General features: G+C 41.1%; 2 protein-coding genes and 1 non-coding gene across 3 annotated transcripts; 2 read left to right on the top strand and 1 right to left on the bottom strand.

Annotated features, from left to right (window-relative positions):
• Positions 1 to 1,808: 1,808 nt before the first annotated feature.
• On the top strand, positions 1,809 to 19,668 carry LOC118626697 (S100P binding protein). The gene is made up of 5 exons (XM_036256714.1): positions 1,809 to 2,516; positions 3,406 to 3,488; positions 4,388 to 4,491; positions 16,294 to 16,375; positions 19,554 to 19,668. The coding sequence occupies exons 1-5, from the start codon at positions 1,812 to 1,814 to the stop codon at positions 19,651 to 19,653; spliced, it is 1,074 nt and encodes a 357-aa protein (XP_036112607.1). The 5' UTR covers positions 1,809 to 1,811; the 3' UTR covers positions 19,654 to 19,668.
• LOC118627328 lies at positions 8,882 to 8,986 on the bottom strand. Its single transcript, XR_004959089.1, has one exon. It is a non-coding gene; the product is annotated as a U6 spliceosomal RNA (small nuclear RNA).
• LOC118626698 (60S ribosomal protein L38-like) lies at positions 16,717 to 17,186 on the top strand. Its single transcript, XM_036256715.1, has 2 exons — positions 16,717 to 16,872; positions 17,130 to 17,186. Exons 1-2 carry the CDS (start codon positions 16,717 to 16,719, stop codon positions 17,184 to 17,186), a joined length of 213 nt encoding a protein of 70 aa, XP_036112608.1.
• Positions 19,669 to 20,103: the final 435 nt, after the last annotated feature.

Here is a 20,103-nt window from a genome sequence, read left to right as displayed (position 1 = left end):
TGATAGTATATACAGATCTCACTGTGTTTTTTAAAAACAGTAGTCTCCACTTGTCCACACGGGATATGTTCCAAGACCCTCAGTGGATGCCTGAAACTGGAGTACTGAACCCTATATATACTAGGTTTTTTCCTATATGTGCATATATTTTCTTAATGGGAAGCACTTTTCAGCTTCAATTTGGCATATACGAATTGCCAGCATCATTACTCTTGCACTTGGGGGGTCATTATTATTTTTTTTTAATCCTCACCCGAGGACATTTTTCCATTTTTTTGTTCAGGTAGAGTGGGAGGGAGAGAGAGGAACAGAGAGAGAGAGAAAAACATCGACGTGAAAGGGACACATCGAGTGGCTGCCACCCGCACAACCGACCAGGGCCGGGGACAAACTGCAACCGAGGTACATGCCCTTAGCGGGAACCGAACCCAGGTCTCTCAGGACCGCAGGCCGACGCTCTAACCGCTGAGCCAAACCGGCCAGGGCGGGGCCATTATTAAATAAGGGTTATTTGAACATAAGCACTGCAATACCACTACAGTTGTTCTGATAACCAAGATGATTGGCTACTAAATGATCAACGAATGAGTAGTATAGTATATACAGTATGGATACACTAGACAAAGGATAATTCACGTCCTGGACAGGACTGAGTGGGAAGGAATGAGATTTTATCACACTACTCAGAATGGTATGTGATTTAAAACTTAAGAATTATTCCTGGAATTTTCCATTTAATATTTTTGAACCTTAGTTGACCTTGGGTAACAAATAACTGTGGAAAGTGAAACTGCAATAAGGAGGGACTACTGTAGTGTAAAATATTCCATAGCATGACGATACCATGATTTTCCTTAATTGTTCTGGTGATGGAGATAGAGATTGTTTCCTATATTTGACTATTTTCAATAATATTGCTTTGGACATCCTTGTAAATGTATCCATGTGTATTTGTATAGGTATTTCTGTAGGGTAAACTTCCAGAAGTGAAATATCTGGGTCAAATGGTATTGCCAAATTACTATCCACAAAATATTGTGCTGGCTTACACTCTCACTGATAGAGTGTGAGGGTGCTTTTTCTCATCCTCACCAACCTGGATTAATATGTCATCTTACTTTTTACCACTTTGATGGGGGAAAAAGTATCTCATTGTTCTAATATGTATTTCCATGATTTTGATGAAATTATCTTTTTCATATGCTTTTTTAAATTTTTTAGAGAGAAAGGAGGGGAGAGAGATACAGAAACATCACTGTGAGAGAAAACATCATCCTGCACGTCCCCTACTGGGATCGAGCCCAAAACCCAGGCATGTGCCCTGACCCAGAATTGAATTGGGACCTCTCAGTCCATGGGACAATGCTCAGTCCACTGAGCCACACCAGCTGGGCAAAGTTAAATATCTTTTTTTTTTAGCCTCACCCGAGGACATTTTTCTGTTTTTTGTTCAGATGGAGTGGGAGGGAGAGAGAGAGAGGAAGAGAACAGAGAGAGAGAAACATTGACATGAAAGAGACACATTGAGTGGCTGCCTCTTGCACGACCCAACCAGGGCCGGGGACAAACTGCAACCGAGGTACATGCCCTTAGCAGGAACCGAACCCGGGTCTCTCCAGACCACAGGCCAATGCTTTAACCGCTGAGCCAAATTGTCCAGGGCAAAGTTAAATATCTTAAAATTGTTTTTCATGTTACAAGTTACAGTGTAAAAAATTTGAAATGTTAGGACACCACCACTCTAGAGAGCAAATTGGAGTTGATATAAAGAGCATTTCCGGTTCCTCAATGAAACTTTTATTTCTCCAGGTATGATGTGTTCACTAGTGTCCTCCAGGGGTTCCTTGGATGAGGACGCATTGTCTGACTCCTTGTTGGACCTGAGTGAAGGAGAAGAAGATGATGGCCATTTCAGTCTCACAGAGGAAGAGATAGAGAAGTACTTGAAGGAGGATGATCTATTAGATGAGGAAGAGGAAAATTCATTGGACAGCAATGGACCGGTAGCTGAGACTCCTGGCCTTTCCGAATTACCTCAACTAAGTACATCAGTTGGTCAGGGACCAAGTCCTACGAAACCATTAAACAGACCCTTTGCACTAGAAAAGAATCTTGTAAAATTAACAGTTGTTGCACCATTTAATCCAACAGTTTGTGATGCTGTGCTTGATAAGGACAAGACTGATACATCCAAAGATATTGAAAAACCCTCTTCCCTTGGAGAAAAGATTAGAGAAGATGGGCTTAGTCCAAATAAGAGCAAACTTTGCACTAATTCTGAAGGGATCATCCCCAATAACTCTGCCTGGGATGGGCCCCCACTTCCTTCTCCTTCAAATAACTTCCAACAAACTGTCCCTGATAAAAGTATGCCTGACAGTAAGAAACCTACACCTATATTCTCTCAGATCTTGGACAATTCAGAGACTCCTCATATAGGGTCATCCTGGAGAAATGGATCCCATAAATCAAGTTGTGAAATGAGGTTTCCAGTTGTTTCCAGTTCATCAGACAAAGTAAGTATATTTTTTTCAAGGTAAAGAGAAAAATCTATTTTCATTCAGAAGCTGTATAGCAGAGCTTTGTGTTCAGACAAAGTGGGGTTTGAATCCTGTCTAGCACTGTGACCCTGGGCAGATTATGTAGCCTCTCTGTTCCCTCACATTTCTTATTTATAAGGTAGAGTAAATAATATTTCATGGTATAGTAAAGATGAATAAAATAGTGAATTTACAGTAATATACATGATATTAAATGGCCATTTATTGAATAATTAATAAGTTGAGGATGATTTTAAAGTTTTCCTTTCTTTGGGCTTTAGCCTAAGTCTCCGTCTTTGGTTACATTGCTATATTACCTACAGCACCAGCTCAGAGTCAGCCTTGGAAGAGCTGAAATATGTTGGACAATTTACTTAACCTCTTTGAGTCTGAATCCCTTTCTTCCAAATGGTTGTTTTGTTTTGTTTTCTTTAAAGAGAGAGGAAAGGAGAGGGAGAAACAGACAGAAACATTGATGAGAGAGAACATCAATTGGCCACCTCCTGCATACCCTCTACTGGGGATTGGGCCCACAACCTGGGCATGTGCCCTGACCAGGAATTGAACTGCAACCTCTTGGTGCATGGGTCAATGCTCAACCACTGAGCCACACCAGCTGGGCCCAAATAGGTTTAATAATCCCTGCTGCTTGGGGTTTTTGTGATTGTTAGTTTGTTTTTTCTTAAGATTGCAGTCACTATCTCATTTAAAGCAGCTATCATAGTGCCTGGTATACTGTGGGGTCAAGGATATGCTTCTGAGGCCTTTAGTTCTAGAATATTTCCATAAATAGTGTGCTCAGTTATTTTCTTATAACTAAGAATCATCTTTCCTTCTGCATTTCTTCTGTTCTGAAAAAAAAAAGGATATTCTTGACAAGGATTCTGGGAAGCTGAAAGTCCCTGAGAGAATAGGCAAAGTCATTCCTGTTCTGCAGGCCAAAACAAGGTAACAGTATAATGAAATATTGTTTTTTTTCCTCAGTTTCCTCATAGTGTGGAAAAAACACTGTCCCAGGAGTGAGCATACTTGAAGTTCTGGGACCTTCTATTGGTGTGACCTTGGGCAAGTCAAATAATCTCTGGCCTCTGCCAATAAAATCAGGCTAATGATGCCTTTTCCACTGCCTCACAGGATGATTTTGAAGAGTAAAAACAAGACATATTATTGAAAGCACTGTATAAATGTAAGATTTCTTTTCCTGTGTATGGGCAAGCCTGGTCACAGATATGGTAGAAGGTTAGAATTGATTTTTAACAAAAATGTTAAAATATAACTGTAGAAAATCATTTAGTCATCTCTCCTAACTTGCATACAACTGTCTTGGGGAAAAATTCTTATACAGGTTGCAGATTTGGGTCACCTTTCAATCTGTGCTCTTGTTTCCAGGAGATGGCAGTGTCTCCACATGGGCCTTTTTAATTAGTAAAGCTTTTTCAGTTGAGGCGCATTGGCTTCCTTACAGTGATTATTTATTTATTTATTTGTTAATCTTTACCCAAAGCTATTTTTCCATTGATTTTTTGTTTGTTTTTTAGAGAGAGTGGGAGGGAGGGTGGGAGTTGGAGGGAGAGAGATAAACATCAGTGTGAGAGAGACATATTGATTGACTGCCTCCTGCACAACCCCAACTAGGGCCAGGGATTGAACCTGCAACCCAGGTATGTGCCTTTGATCGAGAATTGAACTCAAGACCCTTTGGTCCGAGGGCCGACACTCTAATTGAGGAGTCAAGCCAGCCAGGGCTGAAAGTTAGTTGTTCTGATTGATCATCAGTATATGACTTCTGTCAACAAAACATTATACTCATGATTCTAATGGACTGTTTTCCTCCTGCTTTGTTCCAGGACTAACATTCCAACATTTTCACAATCAGATCTAGAACGGAAGAAGCAAACGTATGTTAGGAGTGTCTTTGCTCACATAAAAGACTCAGTGGACTCTAACCAAGGTAACGCAGTAACCAAAAATGGCATATAAAGATGTAACTTTTTTTCCTAGTGTAATATAGACTAAACTGAGATTGTTTTGAATGTTTTTAAATTGGTGAGAAAGATAACTTCCTTACCTCAGTATTTTCACTTCAAGAGATTGCCTAGCCAGATAATCCTCAAAATGGCTGAGCTAATCAGTATTAGAGAAGGTCCAAAGAGATTTATACCAGTATATGAATGAAAGTACCTTCCCTGTGGTGAGGACTCTAACCAGACTTGTACTTTTTGCCAGGGATTTTTTTTGGTCTGAAAAACAACAGAACCAGATGACCAGACACTGCTTAGTAATCATTAATTTTATTTGGAATTATTTGTTTTCCCTATTGCCTTTAGCATTTAAATGGTAAAAAGCAAGCATTTCAGATTACATCCTGCATCTTGCCATCTGAATAAAAGCTCTTGAAAGGCATTGACTACCTTCCAGATCCTTCAAGCTGAGTCATCTCTAGTTCATTAAAACCTATTGCAAACCAAAATGGCTAGACTCTTTCTCTTGCCCTCAAGAGACTATAGTTTGTGGTGTCATTCATCCTGAACTATTGGCTGATGGGGAAACTTGTGGGCTTTACTGAAGGTGCAGGGGTTAGAGAGGTTAGGTTTATAATATAAATCATCCTTCAACCCCTTATTCTAATTTAGTTCTAATCTCTTTTTAGTTTAGTGCCACCTGGTTCTTTAATAGTATTTACAAAGAAATACCAACCACTTTATGAAATCCCAGCTAATGGAAAACTTTATATGAAATTATAAATTCTTAGAGTAGAAAAGGACCATTAAGATATTCCTAATACTACATGATTCTGTTCTGTGTATCTTTGCCAAGTGACCATTCAGACTTTGCTTAGACCTCTAATAATGTAAAATTCATTACCTCATGAAGAAGGCCATTTATTGCTTTTAAAATTCTAATTGTGCCCTGGCCGGTTTGGCTCAGCGGTTAGAGCGTCGGCCTGCGGTCCCGAGAGACCCGGGTTTGGTTCCCGCTAAGGGCACGTACCTCGGTTGCAGTTTGTCCCCGGCCCTGGTTGGTTGTGCGGGTGGCAGCCACTCGATGTGTCCCTTTCACATTGATGTTTCTCTCTCCCTCTTTCTCCCTCCCGCTCTACCTGAACAACAACAAAAAAATGTCCTCGGGTGAGGATAAAAAACAAACAAACAAAAAAAAAACTTAAAATTCTAATTGTGAGAAAGTTATTCCTTACATTGAGTCAATTTCTGCCTGCCTTCCTATAATTTCCAGAGGTAGTTCCTAGTCTTGCCCTGTGGGATCACAAAAAAATAACTGCTCTCTTCCATTTATGTAAGGTATTTTAAGGACCTTTTAATGTTGAATATGTCAAATTAAGATTTCAAATGATTACAATATAGAATTTATTATTCTGTCTTGGATAATTAGATTATGTCTATTTTCATTAGTAATGCTGCAGGGAACATTCTGGTCAATAATTGTTTATGTACAACTCTAATTTCTATAGGATGAGTGCCTAGAAGTAGAATTGATGAGTAAAGTGCATAAATTTTTTTTTTTTTATTCCTCACCCGAAGATATTTTTCCATTTATCATTAAATAGAGTGGGAGGGAGGGAGAGAAAGAGACAAAGAGAAACATCGATGTGATAGAGCCACATCGACTGGTTGCCTCCCACACAACCCAACCAGGGCTAGGGACAAACCACAACCAAGGTATGTGCCCTTGACTGGAATTGAACCTACCACTCATTGGTCCACAGGCCAACGCTCTAACCGCTGAGCCAAACCGGCCAGGGCAACAATTTTTTTTTTTTTTATCCTCACCTGAGGACATTTGTTTTTGTTTTTTTTTTGCGTTTATCTTCAGATAGAATGAAAGGGAGTGTGGGAGGAAGAGAGAGAGAGAAACACCAATGTGAGAGAGACACATCGAGTGGTTGTCACCCATAAGACCCCAACTGAGGCCGGGAACGAACTGCAACCGAGGTACGTGCCCTTAGCAGGAACCAGACCCGGGACTCTCTGGTCTGTGGGCTGACGCTCTAACTGCTGAGCCAAACCGGCCAGGGCCCGGCAACAATTTTTAAACTTTTTTTTTTTTTTTTATTGATTTGTGAGAGAGAGGAAGAGAGAAGGAGAGAGAGAGAGAAACATCAATGAGATGTTTAAACATCGATTGGCTGCCCCCTGCATGCCCCCCACCGGGAATTGGGCCCAAAACCTAGGCATGTGCCCTGATTGGAAATCGAACTGGCGACTTCTTGGTACATGGGTCAATGCTCAACCACTGAGCAACACTGGCAGGGCCTTTTTTGTTGTTGTTATCCTCACCTGAGGACTTTTTTTTCCATTTTTTGTTCAGATAGAGTGGGAGGGAGAGAGAGAGAGAGAGAGAGAGAGAGAGAAACATTGACGTGAAAGGGACACATCGAGTGGCTGCCACCTGCACAACCAACCAGGGCTGGGAACAAACTGCAACCGAGGTACACGCCCTTAGCGGGAACCGAACCTGGGTTTCTCTGGACCACAGGTCGACACTCTAACCACTGAGCCAAACTGGCCAGGGCGTAACATCTTTTTTTTTTTTTGGTACGTGCCCCCAGCAGGAACCGAACCCTGGACTCTCTGGTCCACAGACCAACACTCCAACCGCTGAGCCAAACCTACCAGGGCTAGGCCATTTTTTTTTTTAAATCCTTACCTGAGGACACTTTTCCATTTTTTGTTCAGACAGAATGGGAGGGAGAGAGAGAGAGAAAAACATCGACATGGAAGGGACACATCGAGTGGTTGCTACCCGCACGACCCAGCCAGGGCCAGGGACAAACTGCAACCGAAGCACACGCCCCCAGCGGGAACCGAACCTGAGTCTCTCTGGACCGCAGGTCAACGCTCTAACCACTGAGCAAAACTGGCCATAGCAGGGTTGGGCCATTTTTAAAATTTTCGATACATGTTACCAGTTGTCCTATTTACACCCTCCAAATTGTATTTATTTTTATTGTCACCAATTTGATAGGTAAATTTTAACTTATTTTCATCCTCATCCAGGGATATTTTTCTATTTATCTTCAGATAGAGTGGGAGGGAGGGAGAGAAAGGGAGAAAGAGGGAGAAAGAGAAACATCAACGTGAGAGGGACACATTGACTGGTTGCCTCCAGCATTACCCTGACTAGGTCTTGAGACAAACCACAACCGAAGTATGTGCCCTTGACCGGAATCGAACCTGTGACTCATTGGTCTGTAGGCCGACATTCAGACTGCTGAGCCAGACTGTCCAGGGCTTAACATTTTGTTTTAATGATTAGTGAGCTTAAACTTTTTTTTCAATGTTTATTGGCAATTTATATTTAATCATAATTTCTTAAAATTATATAATATTCACACTTTATTCCAATTTCCTTAGTTTTTCCAAAAATGTCTCTTTAATTATCAAAACAGGATCTAATCAAGGTTTAACTGTTGTCTAGAACCCATGTGTACCACAATATACTGGACCAGCTTGGTGGTTGCCTATGCCAGCTGCTAGGTGAACTCAGAGAGGAATCTGTCTGGCATCGAGGCACAGGGCACATTGGTATTCATCATGAACATAGGCAAGAACTGGTACACAGGAACCAACATGCACATCTGTCTCTTTCCTTAGTCACTCTTAATCCATGTCACTTGTTTTGTAGATTGTCCCACATTCTGAATTATGTTTATTTCTTTTTTGTTGTCGTTTAACTTGTTCCTCCATCCCCTGTACTTCCTGCAAACTTGGGAAGTTGGGTCTAAAAGAGGGATTAGAGCCCAGCCCGTGTGGCTCAGTGGATTGAGTGTTGTCCCGTGGACTGAGAGGTCAAGGTTCCATTCCCAGTCAGGGTACATGCTGGGGTTGCAGGCTTGATCCCCAGTAAGGGGTGTGCTGGAGGCAGCCAATCCATGTTTCTATCTCTTCCTTCCTTTCTCTCTAAGAAAAATTAATAAAAACTATTTTAAAAAATAAATAAATAAAAGAGGGATTAGATTCAGATTAAGCATTTGTGGCTGGAGTAATTGACAGGTACTGTGATGTATCCGGTATCAAATTAGGAGGTACCACCTAATGACGGGTTATTCTACTAATAGTAGCGCTGAGTTTGATCACTTGGTTAAAGTGTTAATTGCCATATCCCTCCACTGTAAGGTACATTCCCCCTTTGTAATTAGTAAATCATCTGTGGAGTGATGCTTTGATACCATTGAAATACCCTGTTTCACAATTGTTCACCTAATGGTTTGATGATCCTTGCCTGAATCAGCTACTACACAGAGTTGGATAGAAAATGTTCATTTTATAAATATATCATTTTTCTACAATTATTAACTGGCAGTCTTCTCTCTATATTTTTTTATTTTTATGGGATGCTTCACGAATTTGTGTGTCATCCTTGCACAGGGGCCATGCTAATCTTCTATGTTGTTCCAATTTTAGCATGTGTACTGCCGAAGCGAGCACTATATAGATTTTTTTAATACCATTTTTACCTCATGGATTTTTTTTTTTCTGAAAAGGTTTTACACATAGAGGGGATGGGACTCGATTCTTGGCTGTAAGGGCATTGCTTAGCTCCTTTCTCTTCCTCTTGGCACAGTGTGTATCCCCATCCTTTTCTAGGTGAACTTCAGGGCCTGCTTGTCATTGGAGAACTTGAACAGCTTCACAGGGGGTTGTTTTTTTGTTTTGTTTTTTATTCCTCGCCTGAGGATATTTTTCTATTATTAGATAGAATGGGTGGGAGGGAGGGAGGAGGGAGTGACAGAGAGAAACATCGATGTGATAGAGCCACATCGACTGGTTGCGTCTGTGTCACACGACCCAACCAGGGCTGGGGACGAACCGAAACCGAGGTACGTGCCTTGACCGGAATTGAACCCACAACTCATTGGTCCTCGGGCTGACACTCTAACCACTGAGCCAAACTGACCAGGGCTATAGTGGGTTGTTAATAGGGGGCAAAGCTACACCCACCTCGGATCATGTCCCACACAAACTTGATGTGCTTGATGAGGAGCCTGCAGCAGCTGCTGTGCCTTGGCTTTTTCACGTTCTTGGTTACCTTGTAGCTATTTTGAGGCTCACTGCCATGGGGTGTCGCAGAGCCATGGCTGCTGCCCTTCAATGGCTGTTGCTAATGAAAGGCCAACAATGCACGGAACCCCGTATGGATTTTTTTTTTTTTTTTAATCCTCACCCGAGGACATTTGGACATTTTTTCCATCTTTTGTTCAGATAGAGTGGGAGGGAGAGAGAGAGAGAGAGAGAGAAACATCGACGTGAAAGGGACACATTGAGTGGCTGCCACCTGCACGACCAACCAGGGCCGGGGACAAACTGCAGCTGAGGTATGTGCCCTTAGTGGGAACCGAACCCAGGTCTCTCTGGACTGTGGGCCGATGCTCTAACCACTGAGCCAAACTGGCCAGGGCCCGTATGGATTTTTTTAAAACTCTGTTATAATCTACTATATTCATTATTTTTCTTTTTTATTTGTCCCAGATTTGACCAATAGGAACTCCTTCAAGTGGGTTTCTGTGTCTTCTGACATGACCCCATTAATCTTTTTTTTTAATTGTGGTAAGAAAACAACATTTAGCCCTGGCCAGTTTGGCTCAGCGGTTAGAGCGTCGGCCTGCGGTCTGGAGAGACCCGGGTTCGGTTCCCGCTAAGGGCACGTACTTCGGTTGCAGTTTGTCCCTGGCCCTGGTTGGTCGTGCGGGTGGCAGCCACTCGATGTGTCCCTTCACGTCGATGTTTCTCACTCTCTCTCCCTTCCTCTCTCTCCCTGCCATTCTATCTGTACAAAAAATGGAAAAATATCCTCGGGTGAGGATAAAAAAAAAGGAAACAACATTTACCATTTTAACCATTTTTAAGTATACAGTTCAGTAGTGTTGTGTTTATTGATGTTCCTGTGAAACATACCGAACATTTTTACCGTGCAAATCTCAAACTCTCTACCCATTAAAAATCAAGCCTCCCCACCCTCACCCCGGAAGCCCCTGGTAACGACCATTCTACTTTGCTTCTATGAATTTGATTATTCTAGGTATCTCATATAAATGGAATCATACAGTACTTGTCTTTTTGTGATTGACTTATTTCACTTAGCATAATGTCCTCAAGGTTCATCTGTGGTGTAGCATATGCCATAATTTTCTTCCATTTTACAGCAGAATATTCTGTTGTATGTATATTCCACATTATGTTTCCCATTAATCCTTCAGTGGACATTTAGATTGCTTTAACCTCTTGACTATTGTGAATAGTGCTGCTATGACATGGGTATACAGATATCTCCTGAAGATCCTGCTTTCAATTTCTTTTGGATATGCATCCAGATGTGGGATTGCTGGATCATATGGTAGTTCTGCTTTTGATTTTTTGAGGAGACTCCATACTGTTTAACATAGTGGTTGCACTATTTTATAACCCTACCAACAGTACACAAGGGTTCCAGAATCTCTACAGCCCCGCCAGCACTATTTTTATTTATTGATTGGTTTTCAGAGAGATAGAAACATCAAAGTGAGAGAGAAACATTGATGGGCTGCCTCCTGCACACCCCCTAGTGGGGTTTGAGCCAGCATCTAGGGCACGTGCCCTGACTGGAAATGGAACCTGGACCTCTCAGTCCATGCGACAACTCTCAATCCACTGAGCCATACCTGCTGGGCTGTACTTGTTTTTGTTTTTGTTTTTTTTTATTGCATGGCATAGAGACGTGATTGCCTTTAAGTAACTGAGTTTAAGGATTTACAGGGAAAAAATGAAGATTATTAGATGCTGAACAATATAGCCAGGCCTCATAGTAAAAAGAATCAGCCATAGAGCCAGACCCCCTCAGAAATGGGTGTCATTTTAGGTTTCCCCAGCTGGTTTAGTGCTTCTTTTGCTCTCTATTAGCTATCTCAAGGTCTGTTTCCTAGATCCCTGCCAGTGTGCTCTTCTCTGTTTTGTTCTCATTATGAAAGCTTACATTCACATTACAAAGGAGAGTATCTGATTGATTCACTTGATGACTTGTTGGTGCCAGGCCAGCTTGTAAATCATTAGCCAGCTGAGAGAGTCTCTGTTCTTGGATCATGTGTCACACTTGATGAGTAGGATCATGTGGTACAAAGTTTGGTGCCATATAAAACCTGTCCGAAGGGCCATTGACATAGCAAGACTCTGCATTAGCATTCTTCCTCCTCTATAACGATTGTTTCACTTTTAACTGATTCAGGACAGTTATTAGATTGGATTTCCCCCCAAAACTAGTCAGCTACATATTTATAGATTAAGGTTTAGATGAATTGCCAATTTCATTCCTGAAATTTTAAGGTTTTTTTCCTCCTAATTTCATTCTTAGGTGAATTTTCTTAGCCACAAAACAAAAGATCATTTTCACCACCTTTTAGCCACAATTTAAAATAAACCCATGGTACTAATTGTTGGTCCAAGAAAGCCCATCTGTTAGAGACTATGAAGGGAAGAGAAAATTCAAAACTTGAAACAAAAATATTTCTATTCTTGTTAGCATCTCTAAATTTGGAGGAAGAAGAGATTGAAGCTATGAGCTGAAATAAGGTTTTTGGATTACTAGCCCCACATGGGTTTGAATTCTGGCTTTCCCATTTACTAGATTAGAGATCACTATCTTTTCTAAGCTTCCATTTACTCATGAATAAAATGGAGATTATGGTATTTGCCTCATGTGGTTTATAGGATTAAATGATAGGATACATGCAAAGCAGTCAACAAAGTGCCTGGTACATAATAAGTGCTTGATAAGTGTTGGCTCCTATTATCTCTAGATCATTAAATCTTATTAATAATAAAGGTTACCATAGTCCATCAGCAAGTTCTTAGTGCTAATGAAAACTAACATTTTTGGGTGCGTGAACTGAGATCTAATTATTGAGCCCTGTTTACACAGCGCTGTGCCAGGTGACAACTGGGTATTTGAGACATATTGGCCCTGGCTGGTTTGGCTCACCAGCTTAGAGCATTGGCCTGTGGACTGAAGAGTCAAGGGTTTGATTCCTGGTTAAGGACATGTACCTGGGCTGCAGGTTTGATCCCTGGCCCTGGTCGGGGTTATGCGGGAGGCAACCAATCAATGTGTCTTTCTCACATCAATGTTTCTCCCTCTCTCTCCCTGCCTCTTTCCCACTGTGTCTGAAAAAAATCTATGGAAAAATATCCTTGGGTGAGGATTAAAAAAAGAGAGAGACATACTGTGTTATGTTTCTTGCTTTCTAATCCCCACTTTGAAATGTCAGTCCCAGGAACATTTGTAAGGAAACGCAATCCATGGTATTGTTGGAATTTGGAGTCTGTCACTAGTTGTGTAACCTTGGACAAATTGCTTCTCTGTGCCTCAGTTTCTTCATCTGTAAAATGGGGGAAATACCACATATTATTGTTATAAGGAATAAATGAGTTAATATGTATAAAATACATAGGACAGTGTCTGCTAAGTAGTAATTGCTATATATAAGTTGTTGCTGCTAGATTATGATGCCTAGCAGTTGAATACTTGAAGCCTCCTTGGGCCTAATTGACCAGTCTTTTTCTTTTAGTTGAAGCAGCGGTTCTCAACCTGTGGGTCATGACCCCTTTGGGGGTTGAACGACCCTTTCACAGGGGCCGCCTAAGACATAACAGTAGCAAAATTATAGTTATGAAGTAGCAACGAAAATAATGTTATGGTTGGGGGTCACCACAGCATGAGGAATTGTATTAAAGGGTTGCTGCATTAAGAAGGTTGAGAACCACCGCTCTTTAGTCTATCTGAAAAATATCCTCAAATGAGGATTAACAAAAATAAAAGTTACTTTCCATCTTAAGTGGGAAATTTGTTCCCAATTTATATTTTCTTATCAAGAAGTGAGATTAGCCCAGCTGGTGTGGCTCAGTGGTTGAGTGTCTACCCATGCACCAAGAGGTCACCAGTTCTATTCCCGGTCAGGGCACATATCCAGGTTGTAAGCCAAATCTCCATTGGGGAGCATGCAGGAGGCGGCCAATCAATGTTCTTTCTCATTGATATTTCTCTCTCTCCCTCTCCCTTCCTCTCTCTCTAAAATCAATAAAGGAAAATAAATTTTTGGAAAAAATTTTACAAAAGTGAGATTAATGTTTTCTTACCATATTAGTGAGACTGAATTTTTTTCCAAATCCTCACCCAAGGATAGAGTAGAAGGGAGGGAGAGACAGAGAGAGGAACATCGATGTGAGAGAGACACATCGATTGGTTGCCTCCTACACACGACCCTGACCATAGCAACCAAGGTATGTGCCCAACCAAGGTACGGAATTAAACCCATGACTCTGTTCTGGGGGCCAACATTCTAACCACTGGGCAAGACTGGCCAGGGCTTGAACATTTTTTTCATTATGTTTATTGATCACTTATATTACTTTTGTGAATTATCTATTCATGCCCTTGACCTTATTTGTTTAATGAGGAGACTTATGTTTGTAGAAAAAGGACATTAAACCTTTGCTGAATATATTTCAGATATATTTTTATTTTGTCAATTTTTTTTTACCAACTTGGTTGTGCTTTTTTATTTTAACTACACAGAACTTTTAATGTAATGAATCTATAAATTTTTCCTGAAAAGTATTATGTCATAGTTAGAGAATTTCTGCTGAGTGCTGCTGAGTGTCATAGTTGATATGTAGACTGATCCATTTAATAAGCATTTTTCTTTACAGATAGGTGATTGATTGTCATAGGATTTGAAGACTCATTGCAAACTAACATAGGCCAGAGGCTGTAACATCATAATAATAGCTACTACTTACTGTACATGGGCTGTGTGCCAGGCAGTATGCTAGGTCTTTTATGTACTATGTCCCTAATACTCAATTTCAACCTCAATATTACTGTCCACAGTTCTTTGATGAGTAAAGTGGGGCTAGAAGAAATGAAATGATTTGCCCAGAGTCAGAGAGCTAGTGACTGGATTAGAATTTTAATTTGTCTGCCTAACTGCAAAGTATATACTTTTCTACAAAGGTTGGCTTCTTGAGGCTTCAAATAAATTAAAGTGGTCCTAAAAGTTAAGTAAATATTTTTTATCAGAATTTAAAGAGATGGTCTGTAGCCTAGTTAGAGTGCCCTTGGTTCCTGAGAATATAGTAGATAAGATAATGAGATCTATATAAACTAGATGATAGAAAGATTTCCACTGACTAGGGCAGTGGTTTTCAACGTCTGATTCCCAGACAAGCAGCATCAACATTACTTGGGCATTTGTTAGAAATGCAAAATCTCAGCTCAGGGACCTACAGAATCAGAAACTGGGGTTGGGGTCTAGCAGTCTGGTTTATAACACCTCCAGCTGATTATGATGTATGTTAAAATTTGAGAGCCACTGGTCCAGGGAAATTGTGGTCTCCTTAATCATAATTTCTGCTTTTGTGAGCTTCAGTTTAAGTCTCAACCTTTAAGTGCAGAATTAGCATCATCGAATAGTGGCAAAAGCTGGAATCGAAGCAAGTAGTTTTGAGTCCAGTTTAATAAGCACTTATGGCAAGTCTACCTCCCTGAGCTATAGTTTTCCATCTCTAAAGTGATGTTAATAACATCTATCTCCATATATGACCTTTTTTTTTTAATTAACATGTGTCAAGTGCTTACTAGCACCTTTCCAGACACCCAGGTGTTTGAGAAATTGCTTCCAGCAATTTTTCTTTTTAAGCAAAGAGCCCCCAATGCCCTTCTATTCTCAATTTCCTACTTCTTTTTTTATCCTTACCCAAGGACATTTTTCCTTTTTTTTTCTTTGTTCAGATGGAGTGGGAGGGAGGGAGGGAGGGAGAGAGAAACATCGATGTGAATGGGACACATTGAGTGGCTGCCTCCCGCACAACCCAACCAGGGCTGGGGACAAACAGCAACTGAGGTATGTGTCCTTAGCGGGAATCGAACCCTGGTCTCTCTGGACCACAGGCCGACACTCTAACCACTGAACCAAACTGGCCAGGACAATTACTTATTTCTTTTTTTTTTTTTATCCTCACCCGAGGACATTTTCCCATTTTTTTTGTTCAGGTAGAGTGGGAGAGAGAGAGAGAGAAACATCAACGTGAAAGGAACACATCGAGTGGCTGCCACCCGCACAACCGACCAGGGCCGGGGACAAACTGCAACCGAGGTACGTGCCCTTAGCGGGAACTGAACCCGGGTCTCTCAGGACCGCAGGTCGACGCTCTAACCACTGAGCCAAACCGGCCAGGGCAATTACTTATTTCTTGAATGTATTTTGCTATCTTGTGTCTCTAGGCCTTTGTATTAGCTATTTCTCTTGGACACCCCCACCTCCCACCCTTCTTGATCTCACCAACTTCTTACATTTTAGATCCCTGCTTATAGTTTACTTCCCTTGGAGGGGACTTTCTCTGACCCCCACTCCCCAGTCTCTGTGTGTCAATGCACATATCATAAAATTTGGAATCACCTGAGGATAGGTACAGTGTTTTATATACCACCATGTTCTAGGGGACAATAAAGTTACTCACACATTGTAGGAGCTGATAAATGTTGAATGAATGAATGAATGAATGAATGGTAGCTGTCATTATTGTTTCTTCTTTGTCATTATGATCATCTCCAAGAGCAAGCTTGTAGTTTTTGTGCTGATTGTGATGATTATAAATAGATAGTATTAGGACCAGTGCCTGTTTTCTTTTTCTCTGAAAACTTTGACCTAGGCTGATATGGTAGTTCATTGAGCTGTTTCCTAACCACTGATCTCTCTGTATTACAGGTGCCTTGGTGGAACTGTGTTCTTTGATGGATCAAGTTCATCATGTGCATAACCATCCACATCCTTCGGACCTCACCATTCGGTGAGTGGGTGATTAGAAGGAGGAGGAAGAGGGTAGAATTTGACTATAGGAGGAGTATGGTGGGGGGTTGAGGTCATAATGTTGTTTAAAACCAGAGGTGGAAAAAGAAGGAATATAATGGAATAAGAACTGGACTGAAATGCCGGAAACCTGGATTCTGATACTAGCTATGCAGTTTTTCATTAGCTATATGATTTTGATCTAATCACTTCTCTGGTCCTTGCATCAGTAAAATTAAAATGTTGGACTAATTGATGTCAAAAGGCCTTTAAAAAAGTTTTTGCTCTTTGTTTCTTGCCACTTCTTGCTATTTGGCTGCACGCTCTCCACACCTTATAGCCATGCCTCACAAAATTGAGGAAATCAAGGACTTTCTACTCACAGCCAGGCGAAAGGATGCCAAATCTGTCAAGATCAAGAAAAATAAAGATAATGTGGAATTTAAAGTTCGATGCGGCAGATACCTTTATATCTTGGTTATCACAGACAAAGAGAAGGCTGAGCCCTGGCCGGTTTGGCTCAGCGGTTAGAGCATTGGCCTGCGAGAGACCCGAGTTCGGTTCCTACTAAGGGCATGTTTGCAGTTTGTCCCTGGCCCTGGTTGGTTGTGCGGGTGGCGACCACTCAATGTGTTCCTTTCGCGTCGATGTTTCTCTCTCTCTCTCTGTTCCTCTCTCTCCCTCCCACTCTACCTGAACAAAAAATGGAAAAATGTCCTCGGGTGACGATGATAAAAAAAAGAGAGAGAGAGAAGGCTGAGAAACTGAAGCAGTCCCTGCCCCTAGGTTTGGCAGTTGAGGACATGAAATGAACCAGACACGCCCATCTGTATTAACATGTTAAAAATTAAAAAAAAAAAAAAAAAGTTTTTACTTATTAGAGAGAGGGGGGAAGGAGGAGAGAGAGAGAGAGAAGCATCAGTCATCTACCTCCTGCACACCCCATACTGGGGATTGAGCCTATAACATAGGCATGTGCCCTGACTGGGAATCAAACCCATGACCTTTTTGGTGCCTGGGACGATGCTTAACCAATTGAGTCACACTGGCCAGGGTTTAAAGAGCCTTTCTAGTTCTGAAATCTTATGGATTCTTGATAAACTGTGTGATTTTATAGATTTATTCAGTTACTTTGATCCAGTTACCCAGAATCTTTGACTCCTTTTTCTCTTACCATATATTTAGTCAATTAGCAAATTCTATGAGCTCTACATACAAAATATATCCAAAACCTGACCATTTTGCATCATTTTTACCTGGATTTTTGCAAATCTAAATGATCTCCCTGCTTCTGCCCTTGCCTGTCTGCTGTTCTCAACTCAGCAGCCAAAGAGAATCTTTCCAAGCATTAGTCATAAGTCAGATTCTCTTCTTTGCTCAGAATTTTCCAGTAGCTTTTCATCTCACATCTTCCATCTTTACGATCTCCTTCATCTCCTATAAGGACCGTGGCCGAGGTTGACATAGTTAGCTCACCAACCTCATCTCCTACTACTCTGGGCTTTGTTTGCTGTAGTCACACTGACTTCCTTACTATTTTTCAACTATGTCAGACACTCTCCTACCTCAGCCTTTATTATTATTATTATTTTTTATTTTATTTTTTTTTAATCCTCACCCGAGGACATTTTTCCATTTTTTGCACAGATAGAGCGGGAGGGAGAGAGCGGAAGAGAGAGAGAGGGGAGAGAGCGGAAGAGAGAGAGAGAGGGAAACATTGATGTGAAAGGGACACATCGAGTGGCTGCCACCCACACGACCAACCAGGGCCAGGGACAAACTGCAACCGAGGTACATGCCCTTAGCGGGAACCGAACCCGGGTCTCTCCAGACCGCAGGCGGATGCTCTAACCGCTGAGCCAAACCGGCCAGGGCCTACCTCAGCCTTTACATTTATGTTTCCTCTGTAGTTATCAGAAAGACAGTTGCTGTAATGGTTATTAGATAAATTCTGGAGTCAGATGTGAATTCAAATCCAGGCTCTTCTACTTACTCCACTATATAATCTTGAGCAAGTTAGTTACCCTGAGGATCAGTTTCTGTACATGTACAAATTGTTAATGAGAGTGCTTTTCTCATAGTATTGTCATTAGCATTAAATGAGATGAGGTGAAAAATTCAGCAAGTGCTTGCATACAGGGCTAGGTAAATGTCAGGTATTGTTATAATTATTTTTAACCCTGGCTATTTCTCATAATCACCTGTGGAGATGTCTAAAAATATCGATGCTCAGGCTCTAAATCGTCTAGTCTGGGGGTGAGGAAGGGGCTAAGAATCTGTATCTTTTTTTTTTTTTTTTTTTATCCTCACCCGAGGATATTTTTCCATTTTTTGTACAGATAGAGTGTGAGGGAGAGAGAGTAAGGGAGAGAGAGAGAGAAACATCGACGTGAAGGGACACATCGAGTGGCTGCCACCGCACGACCAACCAGGGCCAGGGACAAACTGCAACCGAAGTACGTGCCCTTAGCGGGAACCGAACCCGGATCTCTCCGGACCGCAGGCTGACGCTCTAACCGCTGAGCCAAACTGGCCAGGGCAAGAATCTGTATCTTTAAAACGTTTCCCACGTAGGTTATTAGGAACGGCTGGAGTTGAGAATGAACTCAAATTATCTCAGTGGGTCAAGTTTAGAACCCTAGCCTAGCACATGACTAAAGGAGACTCTCAAGAAACTCTAAGTCTGTGCTATTAATTGTTCAGTTTCTAAACCTGCAGTGTGATACTCACATGATGATTTACCTTCTCTGGGATTTTGTTCTAATTTTAACTGCTATGTCCTGAGCAACCTTGAGCTGTGGCAGACAACGAGGTCCTGTTAGAAGTATAGCTGTGATGCAAGCAGTGAAATACAGATCCTGTTCTAAATGCATCTAGAGGGAAAAAAATATTTTTTCTACTTAATCATTATTATACATTGTACATTAGGTTTTCTTGGGACATTTGTGTATATGACACTTGTCACCATTATACCTGCCTGGGAATTAGGTGGCTTTGGAATTTGGAAGCAAATAGCAGTCATAATGTGACTTTCATATAAAATTTCTAAAATTGTGAGAATTTAAATATAAAATTAATATTTGATTTCTTAAAGATATTCTTAAAATAGTTATATACAAATAGCCATGCCAGCTGATACCTTCATCTTTTCTGTTTTTACTTTCCCTCTCTCCTAATAGAAACTATGCCCGGTTCCGACAGAAACCTCTGGAAAGATACAGTCTGACTCAGTGGGTTGACCGGAACAAGCGAAGCCACCAACGGTTCCAGAGTCTCTAAGATATCCAGTACAGTCCATGTGTCTCATCCCATTAGCAGTGAAAGTCCCTGTCCAGGGTCCTGTCCAGAGCAGCATCTCATCTGCTGTTTTGTGATTTGTAGATTTTGAATTTTATTTTTCACATATTTTTATTTAAAGAACTTTTTGCCTTTTGAAAATGTCCATTGCTGACTTGAAATTTTTGTATAAAACTGTGTGTGTGTGTGTGTGTGTGTGTTTAAGCAGTAAGTTGATAAAGTTTTTATTTTTTTCTTTAAATTGAAGGTGGCCACCTCCTTCATTAAGCCAAAACACCCAGGCTCAAGCAAAACACTCACCTTTTTGCAGAAGTAAAGTCTACTGGTGCCCAAAGAAATACTCATTTAATCTCCTGTAAGGAAGAGACTCTTTATCAGGCTGCCAGCTAATGTCAGTTATTGCTCATGACTTATAAATGGAGTCACTTTTAA

Source organism: Molossus molossus, unplaced genomic scaffold (genome assembly GCF_014108415.1).
Source record: "Molossus molossus isolate mMolMol1 unplaced genomic scaffold, mMolMol1.p scaffold_m16_p_12, whole genome shotgun sequence".
Taxonomy (NCBI): Eukaryota; Metazoa; Chordata; class Mammalia; order Chiroptera; family Molossidae; genus Molossus; species Molossus molossus.
The sequence above is the reverse complement of the archived record's forward strand: the minus strand, read 5'-3'. Positions and strand labels throughout refer to the sequence as shown.